Source organism: Pseudorca crassidens, chromosome 1, assembly GCF_039906515.1.
Source record: "Pseudorca crassidens isolate mPseCra1 chromosome 1, mPseCra1.hap1, whole genome shotgun sequence".
Taxonomy (NCBI): Eukaryota; Metazoa; Chordata; class Mammalia; order Artiodactyla; family Delphinidae; genus Pseudorca; species Pseudorca crassidens.
Genome location: NC_090296.1, coordinates 79,098,953 through 79,119,708, shown reverse-complemented (window position 1 = coordinate 79,119,708; position 20,756 = coordinate 79,098,953). Strand labels below are relative to the sequence as shown.

The 20,756-nt window shown below is 35.8% G+C and overlaps 1 protein-coding gene across 3 annotated transcripts in view; it reads left to right on the top strand.

Moving 5' to 3' along the window:
- AQR (aquarius intron-binding spliceosomal factor) overlaps window positions 1–20,756 on the top strand; it is a 142,805-nt gene that overhangs the window by 46,611 nt on the left and 75,438 nt on the right. For all 3 annotated transcript variants that reach the window (XR_010944538.1, XM_067742373.1, XM_067742371.1), the window contains exons 18-24: window positions 2,940–3,107; window positions 4,467–4,636; window positions 7,890–8,131; window positions 10,053–10,199; window positions 10,988–11,057; window positions 13,571–13,681; window positions 16,153–16,262. Coding sequence is in view for 2 of the 3 variants with exons in the window: in XM_067742373.1 (XP_067598474.1) it covers window positions 2,940–3,107; window positions 4,467–4,636; window positions 7,890–8,131; window positions 10,053–10,199; window positions 10,988–11,057; window positions 13,571–13,681; window positions 16,153–16,262 (1,018 nt within the window). In the remaining variant the exon portion in view is untranslated. The remainder of the gene's footprint in view (window positions 1–2,939; window positions 3,108–4,466; window positions 4,637–7,889; window positions 8,132–10,052; window positions 10,200–10,987; window positions 11,058–13,570; window positions 13,682–16,152; window positions 16,263–20,756) is intronic.

Sequence of the window (20,756 nt, the reverse complement as noted above, 5' to 3'; positions counted from 1 at the left end):
CAAAGAGAAGAAGTCAGATTAAAAAAATCAGTGAAATCAAATGTATTCAAGGATAAATAATAATTGCAGGGAAGTTATTTTCCCTGTTCTTTACTAAGCAAGATTTTAGGGATGGGAGTTCTATGTCACAATTTTATATAGAGGCAGATATGTTCTAAGTTACTAAGTCAAATGGAGTTAAAACATCAATACCACCCACCTGTGCCAGAAATGGCATGTAAACTGATTTTTAATTGGCACTTTTGTATTTTTCTCCCAGCTGTCTATGAGAGCTCTTGCTGTCCCATTATGAGAAACAGGAGCTGGTAGGTTTTATCTCCTTCTACCTTCTTGGCATGCCAGAAGGAAAGGGATAGTCCCTTAATGGATCAGTTTTCAGAAATTATTGCTCTCACTATAGCTGTTTATAACCATAGGGTCTGTATGATATATTTATCAAATAATTCTGAAGGAAGCCAGCAACAAAGCTGGCCAAATGTTTAACAAGTGGCCACCATAGTTGGTATAGTTTGTGACAGTTTGTTTTTTTGGCTCTTGTATCCTTCAAAATTGTTCAAATCTGGTGCATTACACATCTAGAATAATAGGTACCCTTATTATTGCTGAATTGTGAGAAAGTCATTCAGTTGCTGAAGAAGGTTTTACATTTATCGCCTTTTGGAGCTTAAGGAGGTATTAAAATAAACACTGTTTTACATAGTGGGTAATGAACTGAAATAACTTATTGGCCACCCCTAGAAGCCGTGATGACTAGAAGTAAAACTTGAAGGAAAAAAAAAGACCCTTTGTAGAAATGTATAGATGACAGATGACAAGCCTGCATTATAGTGTTAAGGAAAAAAAAGGATTTGTTATCCCAAACCCCTTACGAGTCTCTTACCTCCATCACTTCGGAGACTGGTAGTCAGAAGGCCATCAAATAGTCTTTTTTGTTTTTTTAAACATAGGCCTCTGGTAGATGAGAAATAGAATGGGTAAATTTTGATGGGCAAGATAGGGAACAATAGGGTATTGTGGGACAAGCAATTCATCTGGGGCATGGTGGGGAGAAGAGTGTTTTCTGGGAGGCCAAAGCCAAAATGCAGGCCCTTTATTGATTCCAGATAGAGCAACCAAGTAAAAAATGAGAGGGAGGTTCTGTAAATAGCAATGAACACTGTCCTGTAAAAACAGAAAATTTTTGAAGAATTTAAACTAAATGCTGTAAAACATTGTTGTCCCTTCAAGAAGGTGTGAAGCTCAGGCCCTTATCTTCTCCATTACCCCATTTAAAATTAAGGAAACAGAATTAGTGAAACTGAAATGTTGGATCCTGCCCTAGAAGGCACAGCCAGGAGTAAATGCAAATGGTTGAAAGGAGAGTTCAGCTTATTGTAATACAGGTATTTTTAACATGGATGTAAGATGTCCTACAGCATCCCTCTGTGATGCCAAAAGGTAACATTGGTAGGGATTAAATTACTTCTCAGGGCCACTACTTTGGCTCTGAGACTGGGAAGTTTTAATGAGTTGTGCAGATCAGAAGTCATATAGGTGGTACAACTCACATAGTAGATCATTTCCCCTTAGTTTTCATTGTTCTCCTGCTTCTTCACATAGAATTTGTTGGGAAATAAACAATGAAGTCATAATTATGAATCAGTTACTATTTCTAGCACACTTAAACCCTATTCCATATTGAAACAAACCAGAATGGTGCTAATTAATACTATTAGCCACGCACTTACATGGCTGATTTGATTTAGTTGTATCTCTTATTACCAAGGTTATGAGCAAGCAGACTGTTTAAATTTGCATTTATACTATACAATGACTAACAGAAGTGACTTGGGGGACTTCCCTGGTGGCACAGAGGTTAAGAATCCACCTGCCAATGCAGGGGACACGGGTTCCAGCCCTGGTCCGGGAAGATCCCACATGCTGTGGAGCACCTAAGCTGGTGCACCACAACTACTGAGGCTGCGCTCTAGAGCCTGTGAACCACAACTACTGACCCCGCGTGCCACAACTGCTGAAGCCTGTGTGCCTAGAGCCCGTGCTCTGCAACAGAGAGAGGCCACCACAATTAGAAGCCTGCAACGAAGAGTAGCCCCCCGCTCACTGCAACTAGAGAAAGCCCGTGCACAGCAACGAAGACACAACACAGCCAAAAATAAATAAATAAATAAAACTAAAGAAAAAATGAATCGGGGGAAAAAAATGAAGATTAAGTGGTGTAACATTATATGCTGTGTGGTCTAATTTTGTGTCCCTTGTCTTCCAGTGTGTATTTTTAATAGAGCTGGGAATCCAGTTGAATCCATAATTTGAGCAATGACTGAGAAACTACAGACTTTGGCACAAGTCTCCTATTTCTTGGCATTTGCTTATAAAAATTTCAACATTTGCCAACTGAAGCAATATATATTCAGCTGCCTTCTCAAGATGCTATCTATAAACAGTGCTTTTGTGCCTTGATGAATTATTCTATTATTCTATTCACCTCTTCTGGTGCAATACAATTAGACTGTTGTTGAAATGACACTGATGGACAATTTAAACTGATGTTTGAAACCTGCTAAATATGATATAGATGGATTACATGCCAACCATATTTTTGGTTACTTATTAAGAATGTTATAAATAAGAATGATGACAAGCATCCAGTTTTGGAGCTGTAGCATGATCTGGAGGACTTATTCAGTAATGTATATACAGCATAAAAGTTTCTAATTTTAATATAAAGAGAAATTTTTATTTAATTATTGCTGTCAAACATTGAGTATTGAAGGTTATAGGAAAACCCATAATCGTATTACAAAGCACGTATAATCATTGATCACCTCTGATATTTTAAATGCTTTTTATACCTTTTCAAAAGATAAGAGGATGAGAATTTGCCAACAGGAGACAAAGCAATGTCATTCTAATAAGTGGAAATGTCTTTTGTGTTTTACTAGGACTTCGGAAGCATGATGTATGCTTTTTAATTACTGTACGTCCCACAAAACCTTATGGTACCAAGTTTGACCGGAGGAGACCTTTTGTTGAGCAGGTTGGCCTGGTTTACGTCAGAGGCTGTGAGGTCCAGGGCATGCTGGACGATAAAGGGCGTGTCATTGAAGACGGTATGGTGATATGCATGTTTGAAAGAGTGTGTATACGTAATGATAAATGTCTTTGCCATTTTTCCTTTTTGTGTCCTAGGTGATTTTTTTAATTTGTTTTATATACTAAGTCAACACAAAGAATTATATATAAAAGTGAGTAGGGTACCTACCACCCAGTTTTAGAAATAAATAATATGGTTTCTAAACTTCTGTTTTAGATATTGGACAGGATCTTTTGGAATTGCCAATATTTAAAATTCTTCCTTATATGATACTTTACAATATTGCGTTTAAAAACCTCTAAACACCTCTTATAGTTGTTCAGTGATATATTTTTCTCATTTTTCCTTTTTAAGTTTTACTGATTTGATTCATGAGAGCAGTGGTTCTCAAATGGAAACAGCACTACCCTGTGTTTCAAAGTACATGGTGGTATGTCATATGGCTGGGGTAGAGGAAGGGGATGGTGAGCTCTTGGTGTTTGATGGATGGGGGTCTGGGATGTTGAGTACCTTAGCAGAACCGTCTTCTAGAAGGGACTGTCCTGCCCAAGATGCCAGCATTACCCTATTTAGAAACGCAGTTTGATTTCTTAGACTTAACTGATTGTTTTTTGAAATTCTTTCTTTTGTTGTCCTGACTTTTTTGATAATACTATTAAATTATAACTGCATCTACGTCCAGTGCTTATTTTACAATTTGTTTATGAAACTTCTGTCAGAACTTGAATCAGCTTCTACTACCTGTGATTTCAAGATTGAATCATTGCTAAGGGGCTGAAAATTAGGCTACTCTTATCACTAGAATAAAAGAAAAAGGAGAAGAGAATGGAGGACAGGTAGAATAAACATAAGGCCACGTCCTGGGACCAGAGTTGGAGGTCTAAGGCAAAAAGAAAGGAGAGAGGGCAAAGGGGCAAGAAAAAGCGTCTGAGCTTTCAGCCACTAGTATATGAAATTTCCTGTTATACTAGTGATGTTACACATGGAATATGGAAGGACAAAAGGAGTAATCAGACGAGTACGTACTATATGTATGACGATAGGAGGAGCTATGAGTAACTGACACAAGTAAAGTTCTTTGACCTCTAAGGATCCTATTCTAGTTGAGGGCATACACAAATAATTGCAATTCATGGCATTGCACCATAAACGTCACATGACTGTTCTGGGAAGAAATAGTGACAGTTTAGAGAAAGGAGAAAATATTTTCAGCTTGGAACTCAAAATGGATGAGTGGAAGGCATTCTAGTTGGGGGAATTGCTGGAGTTAAATCTGGACACTTTACTCATCATTTCTAGAAAAGGAGTTCTGCTAACTTACTATGATATTTGAAAAGTATATATTTCATTTAATAAACTTTAAAAAAATGTCTAGGACCTGAACCCAGACCCAATCTTAGAGGAGAATCAAGGACATTTAGAGTGTTTTTGGATCCAAACCAGTATCAACAAGATATGACCAATACGATACAAAATGGAGCAGAAGATGTGTATGAAACTTTCAATATAATAATGAGGAGAAAACCAAAGGAAAATAACTTTAAGGTAATTTGGGGGCTATAAACTAAAAGTAGTATTTCATAATTTGAATAACTTTTAAGACATAAATATGTAGATCCTCGGTTAAAAAAGATTTGTTAAAATAACGATCACTGCTTTTGTTTAGATTCTAAACAAATCTCTTAAATTCTTAACATATAGATTAAATATAAAAACTTAAGTAAATTTATTTGCTAAATCTTACTTTGTCTTTTGATGAGTTTGGAAACTTAAAATATAAATTAATCCAGGTGTTATTTTAAAAACCAGCCTCCCTTCTTGCTTTTTGTATATTAGATACTCAGTTTATGCTTCAGTCTGAGATGAAGAAAACTGCTTGTTTGTTTACTGAGACTTCTTTTTTAAATCCAATGTAGGTGTATTTTCAAATTACTTTAAGAGTACAGATGTGGAACCTCAGAGTTCTAAATTACTCTGTGATATTTTGTATTTATACTTTACTCATTAGTGGGAAAAGGGAAGTTTGGGGGCTAGAGAGTTTTACCTTTATAATAACTTTATGGAGAGAAAAGGAGTTTTAGTAAGGAAGAATTTGAAAGTATTATTTGAAATTATACTATAAAACTTAAACATTGAGCAGTTCTAGCATTTGATAACACTAGCTTTTGCACAAATGCCTTTCTTTTCTCTCCCCCAAAACAGTGCTTCTTATACATTATCACTTCATTACCATTTTTAAAAAAAGAAAATCTCATATTCAGAGGAATTTATTTTCTATCTCACACTCCACATCCAATCCATCAATCAGTCTAATTACCTCACCACCTCCACTGATGCCATGTGCAAGACACCGTCATCTCTCACATGCCTGCTTCTCTTCTTGACTGCTCCTCCCCTTATATTATTCTCCACATAGTGACTGAATGTGAATTATACCTTGGTGCCCCTGTTCACACTCTTTAGTGGTCTCCCATCACAGTAGAAAGTTGTTACCGTAATCCAAAAGTCCCATTATTATCTGTCCTCTGGCTGCCTCTCCAACACCATTTTCTAACACTTTTTCCGTATTCACTCCATGCCAGTCACACTGACCCTTTTGCTCCTCTTTAATAATGCAGGCTTCTGTACATGGTATTTCCGCTTACCTAGACAGTCTTCTCCCGGGTATCTACATGGTTTTTCCTTTCACTTTACATGGGCAGCTCTGTTTAAATGTCACCTCCTAAGAGAAGTCCTCTCTGACAACCTTATCTAAAGTAGCATTTCCCTTTCTCATCGTTCCTTATCCAATTATGTTTATTTTTCCTCACAGCTTTTATTATACCTGATGATTATATATTTGTTAGTTATCTGATTTTAGAAGGACTTTATATTTGTTAATTCTCTAGCATTAGAATGCAAACTTATGCGGGCAGGGCCTCTGTTTGGCCTGTCTCTGTTTTATTGCTCAGTAATGAGTGAATTTCAGTTAGTTTACTAAAAGAAAAATAGTTTCTTTCTTATATTCATTTCTTTCACCATTTTATTTAATGTCTGTTGTGTGTCTAGTATTGTGATAAGTTATATGGAGCTAATAAAGATGAGTAAGACACAGCTTATACCTTTAGGGAGCCTAGACTACTAATAAGAGAAGTTAGAAATATAAACGGGTAACTGTTGTGAAAGGTTAGAAGTCATAAGAAGGATGCATGGAAGTTCAAAAGAGGCATTCAGTTTCTGATTCAAGGAAGAGAGGGAATGATTAACTTGCCTATGTTGGGAAAAGGAAGAACACTCTTTTGGTATCTTTGGTGTTTCACTATATAGCTGGGCAACATCCCTCATCTATTTCCTTCTCTCTTTCAGTATCCTATCCTAGCCTGGATACTCTACCTCTTGCCTAAGTAGTTGCATTAAATAGCCTCCTCTGTCTCTGCTGTTATTGTCCTCATAGTCAGTCACCTGTTTTACATTCACTTCTCCTGATCATTTCACTGTTTCTCAAAACATTTCTGTGACTATCCATTAATGGTGAAATAAGCTTTTCCACAAATCTTTTGCTTGAACTAAATTGAAATGCCACTGTCCTGCTTGAAACCTTTCCTAATATCAAAAGTCTCCACTACATCCATTTCTCACTGACTTTGAACTGTTTTCCTATTGTATTTTATAATATTCTTTACTATTTGCCACTTTCTGCTGCTTTGTATCATTGGGAAAGACATATTTTATCTCCCTACTAGAATTGTAATTACCTTAGGGAGTAGAGCCCTCATCTGGGGGCTCCATTATGTGAACATACTCATTTATCTGTCCATCTATCCATTTACCTACCCCATATTTAAGCTGTTCTAGATCCCTGCTCTCATTGGAAATTGTATTCTGATGGGGATTAGACAAATGATAAACAAGTAACCAGTTCTCTTATGAATAAGAGAATTTTAGGTAGAGGTAAGTGCAAGAAAATAAAATAAGGCAATATAAGTGTGATTAACATCACTATCCTGTTATTTTATTATCTTGTTAGATGTGTAGCATTTATGATATAAAAACGTCTGGTTTGGTTATTTTATTCTTTGAAATTAATAGCCTAGCCTTCTGATTTCCATATGTGGCATAGATCACTTTGTTGAAATAATTTTTGGAAAGCTTAAGAATTTGCCTTAACTTTTAGCAATTACTCTTGACAATGTATATATTAACTGCTATAATGACCTTTCATTGTAGTTCTAATTCTTTCATTCTGAAATTTTGACGTTTCATTTTTATCATCGTTCACTTTATATTTTATTTCTTTTTTCTAACAATGTTAATTTTAGTATTTCTAAACCATATGTTTCACAATCGAGGCATACATTAAGTGCCTCTGGTTGTATGTGGTCTTAGCATTGAGGAACTATGGGCTATAAAGAGGAGAAAACTCCAGTAATTTCTAAGAGGAAGCATTTTTTTAAGGGTTTGTTCTATAATGGTCTATAATTATAGACCACATCAGGTCTATAATGTGTAGACCTGATCAGATTTTCATCCTGCTCAACAGAAGTCAAGTGGTAAACTCGTCTATGACGTTCTGTCTCAATGAACTACTAATGGATAAACTGTTCTTGCTGAGTTTGGTCTTTTGTTTAACTCACGGTATGGTATCAGCTGAAAATATAGCTGTTGATTCAGTCTAGCCAAGCACCTGTCAGCAGAAAATAGCTTCTTGCCCTGAAACACTCAGGAATTCTGGTTAGTGCAGCCAGCTCGGCATTCCATTGAAGTGCAAATGTTTGAGATGTCGTCTTCACAAAATCCGTTTTTGTCCTCTTACTGACAGGCTGTGCTGGAGACTATTCGGAACCTGATGAATACTGATTGTGTGGTACCTGACTGGCTGCATGACATCATTTTAGGTTATGGGGATCCAAGTAGTGCACATTATTCCAAAATGCCCAATCAGATCGCCACCCTTGATTTCAATGATACATTTTTCTCCATTGAGCATTTAAAAACCAGCTTTCCTGGTCATAATGTTAAAGTAACTGTGGATGACCCAGCTCTACAGATACCCCCTTTCAGGTAAAGTCAAAACTGGATATACTCCTTTTAAGCTTTCTGTAGTCAGTCTGAGTTAGGCCATCAGGACTGTAGCTAAAGTAAGTTTTGAGTATCATATCTGGATTATGTTTGGATAGTCTTTACCCTCACCATGTAATCACTGGGATAAATTTATTTCTAATTCTTTGTGTAGTAGCTATTTTAAGACCACAGTAAAAGTAGCCTCATGTCTTACAAGGGTTCAGTAAATGCTTTTTGTCTGAAGCGTACTATATAAACGTAGCTGTAGCATTTGACTGAAGAAATATGTGCTAATTAATACACATAGCCATGTGATTTTGAACTTTCTTTTGTTTTAGGAAAAAATTCTCTTTTTTTCTTTTAACCCTGATTGCTTTTACAAATTTTAAATATTCATAATATAGTTATACTCAAAGTTAAAGGAGCTTTGGTTTAATTTGAGTAGGGAAAGAACAAAGTACCTGAAGTGCTGATTGCTTCATGAATTCCGTCATATGGATTAGTGGTGAAGCACTAAGTATACCTTGGTGGTAGCAGAGGACTTAATTACTTTCTTAGTTGCAAATTAGAATATTTTTAATTAACTGTTATATATAAATATAATAATTCTGCATATTAAAAGCATGTATGCTTTATAACTCCCAAACCTAGTCTTCCTCTGTACTTTCCTCATCTTGTTAATGGCAAAATCATCTTGAAATCTCAGCAGTGTTTTTTTTGTTTTTTTGTTTTTTTTTGCGATACGCGGGCCTCTCACCGTTGTGGCCTCTCCCGTTGCGGAGCACAGGCTCCGGACGCGCAGGCTCAGCAGCCATGGCTCATGGGCCCAGCCGCTCCGCGGCATGTGGGATCCTCCTGGACCGGGGCACAAACCCGTGTCCCCTGCATCGGCAGGCGGACTTTCAACCACTGAGCCACCAGGGAAGCCCAACACTTCAGTCTTTATAATGGCAATGTCTTTGCTCCCTCTGTCTCCTTGCTTAAACCCATTACATGCCTTACTGCTAGAGTCATTCCATTGTCTAACAGTTTAATTTTAGGGTATTCATTGACTTCCTCAGGTACCTATGGGAAGTTGCCTGCTGAGGTATCCCTGACCCCAGGCTAAGAACTTCTGCCTTAAAGGCTTGATATTCCAAAGGTGTCAGAACAAGGCTCCAGCCTTTCTCTCTAGCCCTTATTTTACTCTATTGTATCCTACACTTCAGCAGAACTGGCTACTTCTTTCTTCCTGGAATGTCTATTGAAATTCATTTTAGATGCCACCTTTCCCATAAAGCCTTTTCTGATTAAATGAAGGACAGTGTGTAAGGCACTTTACAGTGCATGTGCTGTAAGCATATAAATTTTCTTTTGTAAACATGCTAAGTGAAAGAAGCCAGACAGAAGAAAACAAATATTGTACGATTCCATTTACATGAAATGTCCAGAATAGGACAGTATAAAGACAGACTGATTGCCAGAGGCTGGGTTTAGGTTGGAATACAGAGTGACTACTTAATTGCATGGGTTTTCCTTTGGACTGATTAAAATATTCTGGCATTAGAGAGTAGTGATGACTATACAACATTGTATAAAACCCATTGAATGAACCTTTAAAATGGTAAATTTTATATTATGTGAATATTACCCCAATTAAAAAAATAGTTAATTATTTCCCCTAAAAAAACAAAATAAATATATAAATAAATGTTTCTTCTTTGATTCTCCTTTAATCAGATGACTTTTTCTTAATCTAAACACCCTTAACTGCATTTTAATGCTTTTAAATATACTTTTTTCAAAATTTATATGCAGATAGTAAGTTCCTTTATAAATGTTTCTTACTCATCTGATTATCCTCTATACAATGTCATGCACAAGATAGGTGCTTGGTAAATTGTTGTTAATTGTAGAAATGAACAAGGTTTTGGTCTTGTAGGATAACTTTTCCAGTAAGAAATGGAAAGGGGAAGAAAAGGAAAGATGCAGAGAAGGAAGATGAAGACACTGAAGAGGCAAAAACCTTAATTGTTGAACCTCATGTTATTCCTAATAGAGGTCCTTATCCTTACAACCAGCCCAAACGGTAATTTCACTATTTCTGCTAATTGTAATAATGAATGATAGTTTGCTATTTCAAGTGGATTAGTAATATTTTAAAATTTTTCTGATTTTAAAAATTATTTAGAAACTTCTGTTTCTGGACCCTGTTTACTTCTCTTCTGTTAGTTTTGGCCATTTGTAGTAATATTTTTGGCCATTCTGTAGTAATATTTCAAAAAGAAACATTTTCAGGTACTATGAGAAATAAATATTAACAGTCGACCTTAATGTGAGCACAAGGTTCTTACTTCATGACCATGTGTTGCATTTAGCAGCTACCCTTGTGCTTGTGTGCCATGACTAATAAAGTGGCATTGTATTCAGTGTTAGATTTGGAACTAGAATTTTGACACTCTTGTTAAGATCTGGGCTGGGCTAAACATATTGGAAAATAACTGTAGTCTTTTCTTTCCACAAAATTCATTCAGTTTTAATTGGTCTGTGGAGGGGCGGAGGTAAAGAGGGTCATTCAGAAGAGATTGGGCCAGTCATGTAGGATGTAAAGTTCTTGAGATCTGTGGGGAACATTGTGCTTATAGTTAGCAACACTGTACTGTACATTTAAAATTTGTTAAGAGGGTATATCTTATTTTATGTACTTTTTACTGCACACACACCCACAGAAAGGGCTGGATTGGGAGGAGGAAGAAATTGGGAAACAAGGGGTAAATATAGAGCAGATGTTCAGACCTCTGGTCATTGTTGTCTAAATTCTCACTAATGTCATCCATCATTATTTTTAACGAACTTCTTATCAACTCTTATTTGAAGGAATACAATTCAGTTCACTCATACACAGATAGAGGCCATCCGTGCTGGAATGCAGCCTGGGCTAACTATGGTAAGATAGTCACTGTTCTACAAGTTCTTAAATGGATTCAGACTAGAAGTGTCAGATTTTCAGCGTGTATTCTGTTTTAAGCCCAAAAACCCAACTGAATTAAGTGTTTAGAAGTAATTGTGGCATCTTATGTGTATGGACGCTCCTCATTTCAATGTTCATAAATAAAGTTTTGTTAGAACCTCGCTGTGGCCATTCATTTATGTATTGCCTATAGCCATTTTTGTGCCACCACAGCAGAGTTTAAATACTTGCAGCAGAGACTGTATGGGCCACAAAGAGTAAAATGTTTACTTGCTGGCCCTGTACAGAAAAAGTCTGTTGACAATGCTTTAGAAATGTGTTTAACTTCCAAGTATTTGAAGGTTTTTACTGATTTCTGGTCTAAGTCCATTATGGTCAGAGAACATACTTTCTATGATTTCAATTTTTTTAATTTATTAAGGTTTGTTTTATGGCCCAGGATATGATTTATTGGTGAATATTCTGTGTGCACTTGAAAAGAATGTGTGTTCTGTTGTCTTGGGTGGAGTGTCCTGTTTATGTCAATGAGATCCATTTGGTTGATGCTGTTATTCAGTACTTGTCTATCCCTGCTGGTATTCCACGTACCATTGCTGTTGCTGACTGAGAGAGGAGTATTGAAGTCTCCAACTATAATTGTGAATTTATTTCTCCTTTCAGTTCTGTCCATTTTTGCTTCATGTATTTTAAAGCTTTATGGATATGTACATACACTTTCAGGGTTGTTGTGTCTTCTTGGTGAATTGACACTTTTGTCATGTATAATGTCTGTCTTTATCACTGGTAATTTTCTTTACTCTAAAGTTTACTTTGATATTAATATAGCCACCACAGCATTCTTTTGATTAGTGTTTACATGATATATCTTTTCCCATCAGTTTACTTCTAACCTACCTATTATATTTGAAGTGAGTTCCTTGTAGACAGCATATAGTTGGTGTGTGGTTTTTTTTCTCCATTCTGACAAGTCTCTGCTTTTAATTGGTGTGTTCAGTCCATTTACATTTAATGTACTTATTAATGTGTTTGGGTTTAGGCCTACCATTTCATTATTTGTTTTATGTTTGTTGCCTTTTTTGTGTGTTCCTGTTTCCCTTTTCCTGCCTTCTTCTGAGTTATTTGGATAGTTTTTAGTGTTTCATTTATATTTATCTATTTTGTTCTTTTATTATATCTCTTGTATAGGTTTTTCTTAATGGCTGCTGTAGAGAATTACAATATACATACTTACTCTTTCACAGCCTACTTAGAATCAGTATTCTGTCTCTTAAATTGATTGGAGGATCCTTGCTTCTGTATAGGTCCCTTTACCTTCCCCTTTTATGTTGTAGTTGTCATATGTTTTACCTGTAAATACACTGAAAATACCATCAGGCAATATTAGAACTTTTTCTTGCAGACATCAAACATATTTTAAAGAACTCCAGAGGAGAAGAATAGTCTGTTATATTTACCATTTATCCTTTATTCCTGATATCTCAAGTATCCTCTGGTATCATTTCCTTTGTCTGAGGATTTCTTTTACCAGTTTTCTTTTTGTTGGGTTTTTTTTGTGGGGGGGATAGGCGGGCCTCTCACTGTTGTGGCTTCTCCCGTTGCGGAGCACGGGACGTGCAGGCTTCGGACGCGCAGGCTCAGCAGCCATGGCTTATGGGCCCAGCCGCTCCGTGGCATGTGGGATCCTCCCAGACTGGGGCACGAACCTGTGTCTCCTGCATCGGCAGGCGGACTCTCAACCACTGCGCCACCAGTGAAGCCCCCTTTTACTAGTTTTAAGAGCAGATCAGCTAGCAATGAATTACCTTTATTTTCCTTCATATGAGAATGTCTCTAATTCATCTTCATTCTTTAAAGATATTTTCACTGGACAAAGAATATTGCATTGATAGTTTTCTCCTTTCAGCACTTTAAAAATGTTATTCCACTTCCTTTTGGCTTCCATATTCTGATGAGAAGTCCACAGTCATTTGAAACATCTTTTTGCTATATGTAATATATCATTTTTCTCTGGTTGCTATTAAGATTTTTTTTCTCTGTCTTTAGATTCCAACCATTTAATTATTATGTGTCTGGCCTTAGATTTCTTTGGGATTATTCTGTTTATGGTCAAACGAGCTTCTTGAATCTGTGATTTATGTCTTTTGCCAGATTTGGGAAATTTTCAGCCATTATTTCTTTAAATACTTTTTCTACACTGCATGCTTTTCCCCTTCTTTCTAGGATTAGAAAGATATGTTATACCTTTTAATATTGCCTCATAGATTCACAAGGCTGTGTGTATTTTTTTTTTAATCTTTTTTTTTCTGCTTGTTGTTCAGGTTGGGTGATTTCTATTGATTTGTCTTCAAGTTCACTAACTCTGTCTTGTCCATTCTGCATTGAACTTACCCAGTGAATTTTTACATTTATTTTATCTTTCAGTTTTAAAATCTCCATTTTCTAACTATGCGATAACTTAGTAGTTTGCTATGTGTTCATCTGCTTTTTAGGTTGTGGGCCCACCAGGTACAGGAAAAACAGATGTGGCAGTCCAAATCATATCCAACATCTACCACAATTTCCCAGAGCAGAGGACTCTGATTGTTACTCATTCCAATCAGGTAAAAGAGAGAGTGTGTATGTGCGTGTGCATGCATGCACTCCATACATGCATGTATGAAGTGGACATGCATGTATGGAGTGGGAGATGCATGAAAGCACAGTGGAGATTTCTGCTTATATGATAACCTGATTATGGACTCACAGAGTACCAGGAAAGGCTGATGAGCATAGTGTTTGTTATTGAGTTAATCTTGGATTATCTCTGGTCATGACCAGACCATATTGAGAAAAATATAAAAACAATCTTTTATTTCGAATAGAGGCAGTCCAAATGTGGAAAAGCTGAGAAGAATACTTGGATATGTGGTAATTGCCTTTTTCTCCTATCATCCATGCTAAGCTAGACCTTTTACTTTGAGATCAAAAGCATTACCCTTTACTAGTAGTATTTTTCTACTAGTAGAATGGATATTCCTAAAAGACTAAATCCAGATCATATTAATACTGGATTAAATTTTAAATCCTTATAAAATATGCATATGAATATGTATATTACATGGAAGGACAATTTTAGGTTGCAGGTCCAATACATAAGGCATTTATAAATAGCTAAAACAAGGAAAACAAACTCCTTTCTTGTAAATAATGGATGAAAAATGGTCTTTACATCTGTATGTGTGCTGAGGTAATTATTCTGAAGCTGTCACTACCATAGAAATGAAAAAGAACAAGTGATATTAACTCTAATGTAAAATGTGACAGGGAACTAGCTCTCAGAACATTCTGAAACATGTTATGAAACTCACATGGTAGTCTAAATCTCCAAAGGTACTTGTTTTCTCTGAATACATATTAACAATAGTGATTTCAGTTGACCAATTCTTTAAAAAAGTTGGTCTACAGAGAAACACTGAGTTTTTAGAATGCTAAATGTTATTTACGGTTATTCATCAACTTAATCTCAGAATTTTAAAATTAATACTATCCAATTCATTCACTTATGTTTTTATTTCTTTAAAGTTTATAAGTAACTGGCCTGGTGTACTAAAATTGTGCACAAGAGAGGGTTAAGACTTTATCTTGATAAAAGAAACAAACTGTGTAAAGACTTCTTTCATCTATTTAATAAAATTCAGTCTATAATAATGTTACCTATTTGCAGGTACTTAGAATGAATAAGGAATTATTCAGTGTTGTTTTAACATAATATTTTTTAGTAAATTTTGTCATAACTTGATAATGACTTTCTATAGTATCCTCTACTTATGACTGTCTTGTGTAGCACAATTATAGAGAAGGTTATTTTGCAAAAATAGCCAAAGATTTCTTTGCTCCTTTGATAATCAGACCATCCTCTTAAACGCAAATTGTTGATATTTCACAACTGTTTTGTTTACCAGATCTTGGTTCCCATCTATAATTCTAGCAGTTCTCCAACATCACTTTAATTCACGAAGAAATCTTGCAGTTTTTCTGAGATTGCAATGTGCTAGTATTTTTTGTCCCCTAAATCTATGTGGTTCGTGAGTTTGGATAGGAAAGGTTTGGACAGTGAGTAATGCCATGTGGTCTGATCTATTGCATCTCAAGTTTTAGATGGAAAATACCAAGAGTTTAGATAGCGTGAATTTTTTTCCTGAAGATTTATGTTTATCTCATCAGTTTCTGAGCTCTAATTGCTAGAATTTTGATAGCAAAGGATATCTGTATACCTTACGTAGCCTGGATGTTTACAAGACTGGATGCTGACCTCATGGGCGGGGTTAAACTAGTGGTAAATTGGGAGAAATATTTGAGTGGGGGCTAATTTTTAAATGTCATTTTATTAGCATATCTTTCCATGCAATGAAACTTTTGCCTTTCTGCAAAACCTTATAACTGCAGATGTTCAGATAGTAAATACTAGGATTTCAGGGAGCCCCAAATACGAACATTTCATAGGTAAATGGCTTTCATCAGAACAGTTTGCAATGAGTGCTCTGCTTCTTAGTGTATAGAGAGCTAATTTAGACTTTCAGTCTAAGGTTTGAATATTGCACTTTACCTTTCCTCTCTGTGATCCTTTTGAAGTATTCTACCCACACATCTCCTAAGAGGACTTCTCCAACCACAAAAACTTTTCAGTTTTCTGCAACTCATGGAAATTCTGTTAAATAAAATGAAACTTAATGTGATTGTTAATTATTTTACTAATTTTTACTACTTGAGAGAAATATATACTGAGCCAAAGCCTTCTCTTTTCATAAATTATCAGAGATGTAATGGATAGATGGTTTTTATGATTTCCAGTTACTAATTTGACCAAGTATATGTATGTAGCAATATCAGAAATCAATAAAAATACTGTTTTGTTTAAATTATAAATGGCCTTAATATAAGATGTTTCCTTCTGTGTTTTTACTTTGATTCTTATCTGACTGGGCAATGCTCATTCGTTTCTATCCTTCTGATTGTTAGTTTTTGTTACTTTTAAAGGAGCCTACCGATTCTATAAAATTCTCCATCATTCTTTTTTTTTTTAATTCTCCAGGCCCTGAACCAGTTGTTTGAGAAAATCATGGCTTTAGACATTGACGAGCGTCACCTCCTGCGTCTTGGTCATGGAGAAGAAGAGCTGGAGACGGAGAAAGATTTCAGCAGGTGAGCAAATGGGGATTAGTTTTGAAACGGTATATAAAGAATTTTTAACCTTCTCCTCTTTTTCTTTAATAAAGAACAGGAAAAGAGAGCAGTGAATACTCCAACTGAATTCTGAAGGGTTCTAGTGTAACCTACTTAGGCTATCCTAATTGAACCTAAAGTCTGTTCAGGATTTCCCTCTGCTCCAGTTCTGCATGTTTATGCCATTTTTTCCCTCATACAGTTATTTCAGTGAAAAGAGTTATCTTTTCATCTTGTTTAAATTGCATATATCCATTTGCTTTCTATTTATTGAAGTAATTTTTAATGTTGCCAAGCCCAAACTGTACAACGTTACGCAATTCCTGTTCACATTTCATCTGCACATTTAATTTGCATATATTTTAGGCACCAATTAACTGGATTCATTTAATGAAATGCAGTTGGAGATTAATGATAGTATAAGCTTTGGGGTTGTAAATATTAATTCAGGAACTTATTGCCAGTTTAGCTGGACTTTATGCTTAATATTACATATTGTAAGGTGACTAAAACTTTAGAAGTCAAATTTCTTCTGCTGTTAGTATTTTGGGTTTTTCCTTTAAAGTTGCTTTATGATAGCTCATTTCATTTATATTTAAATTCATTTTTAAAGCATAGTTTCAGTCAATAGGCATAATTAACAGCTGTACATAATAAATACAGCCTTTGACTATTGAACATTACTTTTGACTAAATCGATTATAGACATCAAAAGAGCTAAAAGACTGTTAACTTATTATGTTGCATTTATTTTGAGTTCTTGTATTAAAGAGATCACGCAACAGTTTTTCTTTTTAACCTCTTTATAGGAGTATAATTGCTTTATAGTGTTGTGTTAGTTTCTGCTGTATAACAAAGTGAATCAGCAAAATGTATACATATATCCCCATATGCCCTCCCTCTTGCGTCTCCCTCCCACCCTCCCTATCTCACCCCTCTAGGTGGTCACAAAGCACCGAGCTGATCTCCCTGTGCTATGCAGCTGCTTCCCAATAGCTATCTGTTCTACATTTGGTAGTGTATATATGTCAATGCTACTCTTTCACTTCATCCCAGCTTACCCTTACCCCTCCCTGTGTCCTCAAGTCCATTCTCTACATCTGCATCTTTATTCCTGTCCCGCGCCTAGGTTCATTAGAACCATTTTTCTTATTTTTTTAGATTGCATATATATGTGTGTTAGCATATGGTATTTGTTTTTCTCTTTCTGACTTCACTCTGTATGACAGACTCGGTCCATCCCCCTCACTACAAGTAACTCAATTTCGTTTCCTTTTATGGCGGAGTAATATTCCATTATATATATCTGGCACATCTTCTTTATCCATTCATCTGTCGATGGACACTTAGGTTGCTTCCATGTCCTGGCTATTGTAAATAATGCTGCAGTGAACATTGTGGTACTTGTCTCTTTTTGAATTATGGTTTTCTCAGGATATATGCCCAGTAGTGAGATTGCTAGGTCATATGCCAGTCCTATTTTTAGTTTTTTAGGGAACCTCCATACTGTTCTCCATAGTGGCTGTATCAATTTACATTCCCACCAACAGTGCAAGAGGGTTCCCTTTTCTCCACACCCTCTCCAGCATTTACTGTTTCTAGATTTTTTGATGATGGCCATTCTGACCCGTGTGCGATGATACCTCATTGTGGTTTTGATTTGCATTTCTCTAATGATTAGTGATGTTGAGCATCCTTTCATGTGTTTGTTGGCAATCTGTGTATCTTCTTGGGAGAAATGTCTATTTAGATCTTCTGCCTGTTTTTGCATTGGGGTGTTTTGTTTTCTTGATATTGAGCTGCATGAGCTGTTTGTAAAGTTTGGAGATTAATCCTTTGTCAGTTGCTTCATTTGTAAATATTTTCACCTATTCTGAGGGTTGTCTTTTCGTCTTGCTTATGGTTTTCTTTGCTGTGCAAAAGCTTTGAAGTTTCATTAGGTCCCATTTGTTTATTTTTGTTTTTATTTCCATTTCTCTAGGAGGTGGGTCAAAAAGGGTCTTGCTATGATTTATGTCATAGAGTGTTCTGCCTATGTTTTCCTCTAAGAGTTTTATAGTGTCTGGCCTTACATTTAGGTCTTTAATTCATTTTGAGTTTATTTTTGTGTATGGTGTTAGGAATTGTTCTAATTTCATGCTTTCACACGTAGCTGTCCAGTTTTACCACCACCACTATTGAAGAGGTTGTCTTTTCTCCATTGTATATTCTTGCCTCCTTTATCAAAGATAAGGGGACCATATGTGTGTGAGTTTATCTCTGGGCTTTCTATCCTGTTCCATTGATCTCTATTTCTGTTTTTGTGCCAGTACCATACTGTCTTGATTACTGTAGCTTTGTAGTATAGTCTGAAGTCAGGGAGCCTGATTCCTCCAGCTCCATTTTTCTTTCTCAAGATTGCTTTGCCTATGCAGGATCTTTTGTGTTTCCATACAAATTGTGAAATTTTTTGTTCTAGTTCTGTGAAAAATGCCATTGGTAGTTTGCTAGTGATTGCATTGAATCTGTAGATTGCTTTGAGTAGTATAGTCATTTGCACAGTGTTGATTCTTCCAACCCAAGAACATGGTATATCTCTCCATCTGTTTTTATCATCTTTAATTTCTCTCATCAGTGTCTTATAGTTTTCTGCATGCAGGTCTTTTGTCTCCTTAGGTTGGTTTATTCCTAGGTATTTTATTCTTTTTGTTGCAATGGTAAATGGAATTGTTTCCTTAATTTCTCTTTCAGATTATTCATCATTAGTGTGTAAGAAGCAAGAGATCTCTGCATTAATTTTGTATCCTGCTACTGTACCAAATTCATTGATTAGCTCTAGTAGTTTTCTGGTAGCATCTTTACGATTCTCTATGTATAGTATCATGTCACCTGCAAACAGTGACAGTTTTACTTCTTCTTTTCCAATTTGGATTCCTTTTATTTCTTTTTCTTCTCTGATTTCTATGGCTAAAACTTCCAAAACTATGTTAAATAATAGTGGTGAGAGTGGGCAACCTTGTCTTGGTCCTGATCTTAGTGGAAATGGTTTCAGTTTTTCACCATTGAGAATGATGTTGGCTGTGGGTTTGTCATATATGGACTTTATTATGTTGAGGTAGGTTCCCTCTCTGCCTCCTTTCTGGATAGTTTTTATCATAAATGGGTGTTGAATTTTGTCAAAAGCCTTTTCTGCATCTACTGAGATTATCATATGGTTTTTATCCTTCAATTTGTTAATATGGTGTATCACATTGATTGATTTGTGTATATTGAAGAATCCTTGCATTCCTGGGGTAAACCCCACTTGATCATTCTGTATGATCCTTTTACTGTGCTTTTGGATTCTGTTTGCTAGTATTTTGTTGAGGACTTTTGCATCTATGTTCATCAATGATACTGGCCTGTAGTTTTCTTTTTTTGTGAAATCTTTGTCTGGATTTGGTATCAGGGTGATGGTGGCCTCATAGAGTGACATTTGGAGTGTTCCTCCCTCTGGTATATTTTGGAAGATTTTGAGAAGGATAGTTGTTAGCTCTTCTCTAGATGTTTGATAGAATTCGCCTGTGAAACCATCTGGTCCTGGGCTTTTGTTTGTTGGAAGATTTTTAATCAGAGTTTCAATTTCAGTGCTGGTGATTGGTCTGTTTATATTTTCTATTTCTTCCTGGTTCAGTCTCGGAAGGTTGTGCTTTTCTAAGAATTTGTCCATTTCTTCCAGGTTGTCTATTTTACTGGCATATAGTGGCTTGTAGTAATCTCTCATGATCCTTTATATTTCTGCAGTATCACTTGTTGCTTCTCCTTTTTCATTTCTAATTCTGTTGATTTGAGTCTTCTCCCTTTTTTTCTTGATGAGTCTGGCTAATGGTTTATTATTTTTTTTTAATCTTCCCAAAGAACCAGCTTTTAGTTTTATTGATCTTTGCTATTGTTTCCTTCATTTCTCTTTCATTTACTTCTGATCTGATCTTTATGATTTCTTTCATTCTGCTAACTTTGGGGTTTTTTTGTTCTTTCTCTAATTGCTTTAGGTGTAAGTTTAGGTTGTTTATTTGAGATGTTTCTTGTTTCTTGAGGTAGGATTGTATTGCTATAAACTTCCCTCTTAGAACTGCTTTTGCTGCATCCCATAGGCTTTGGGTCGTGTCATTTGTTTCTAGTTATTTTTTGGTTTCCACTTCGTTTTCTTCAGTGATCTCTTGGTTATTTAGTAGTGTATTGTTTAGCCTCCATGTGTTTGTAGTTTTTACAGTTTTTTTCCTGTAATTGATATCTGGTCTCATAGCATTGTGGTCGGAAAAGATACTTGATACGATCTCAGTTTTCTTAAATTTACCAAGGCTTGATTTGTGACACAAGATATGGTCTATCCTGGAGAATGTTCCGTAAACATTTGAGAAGAAAGTGTATTCTGTTGTTTTTGGCTGGAATGTCCTATGAATATCAATTAAGTCCATCTTTTTTAATATGTCCTTTAAACCTTGTGTTTCCTTA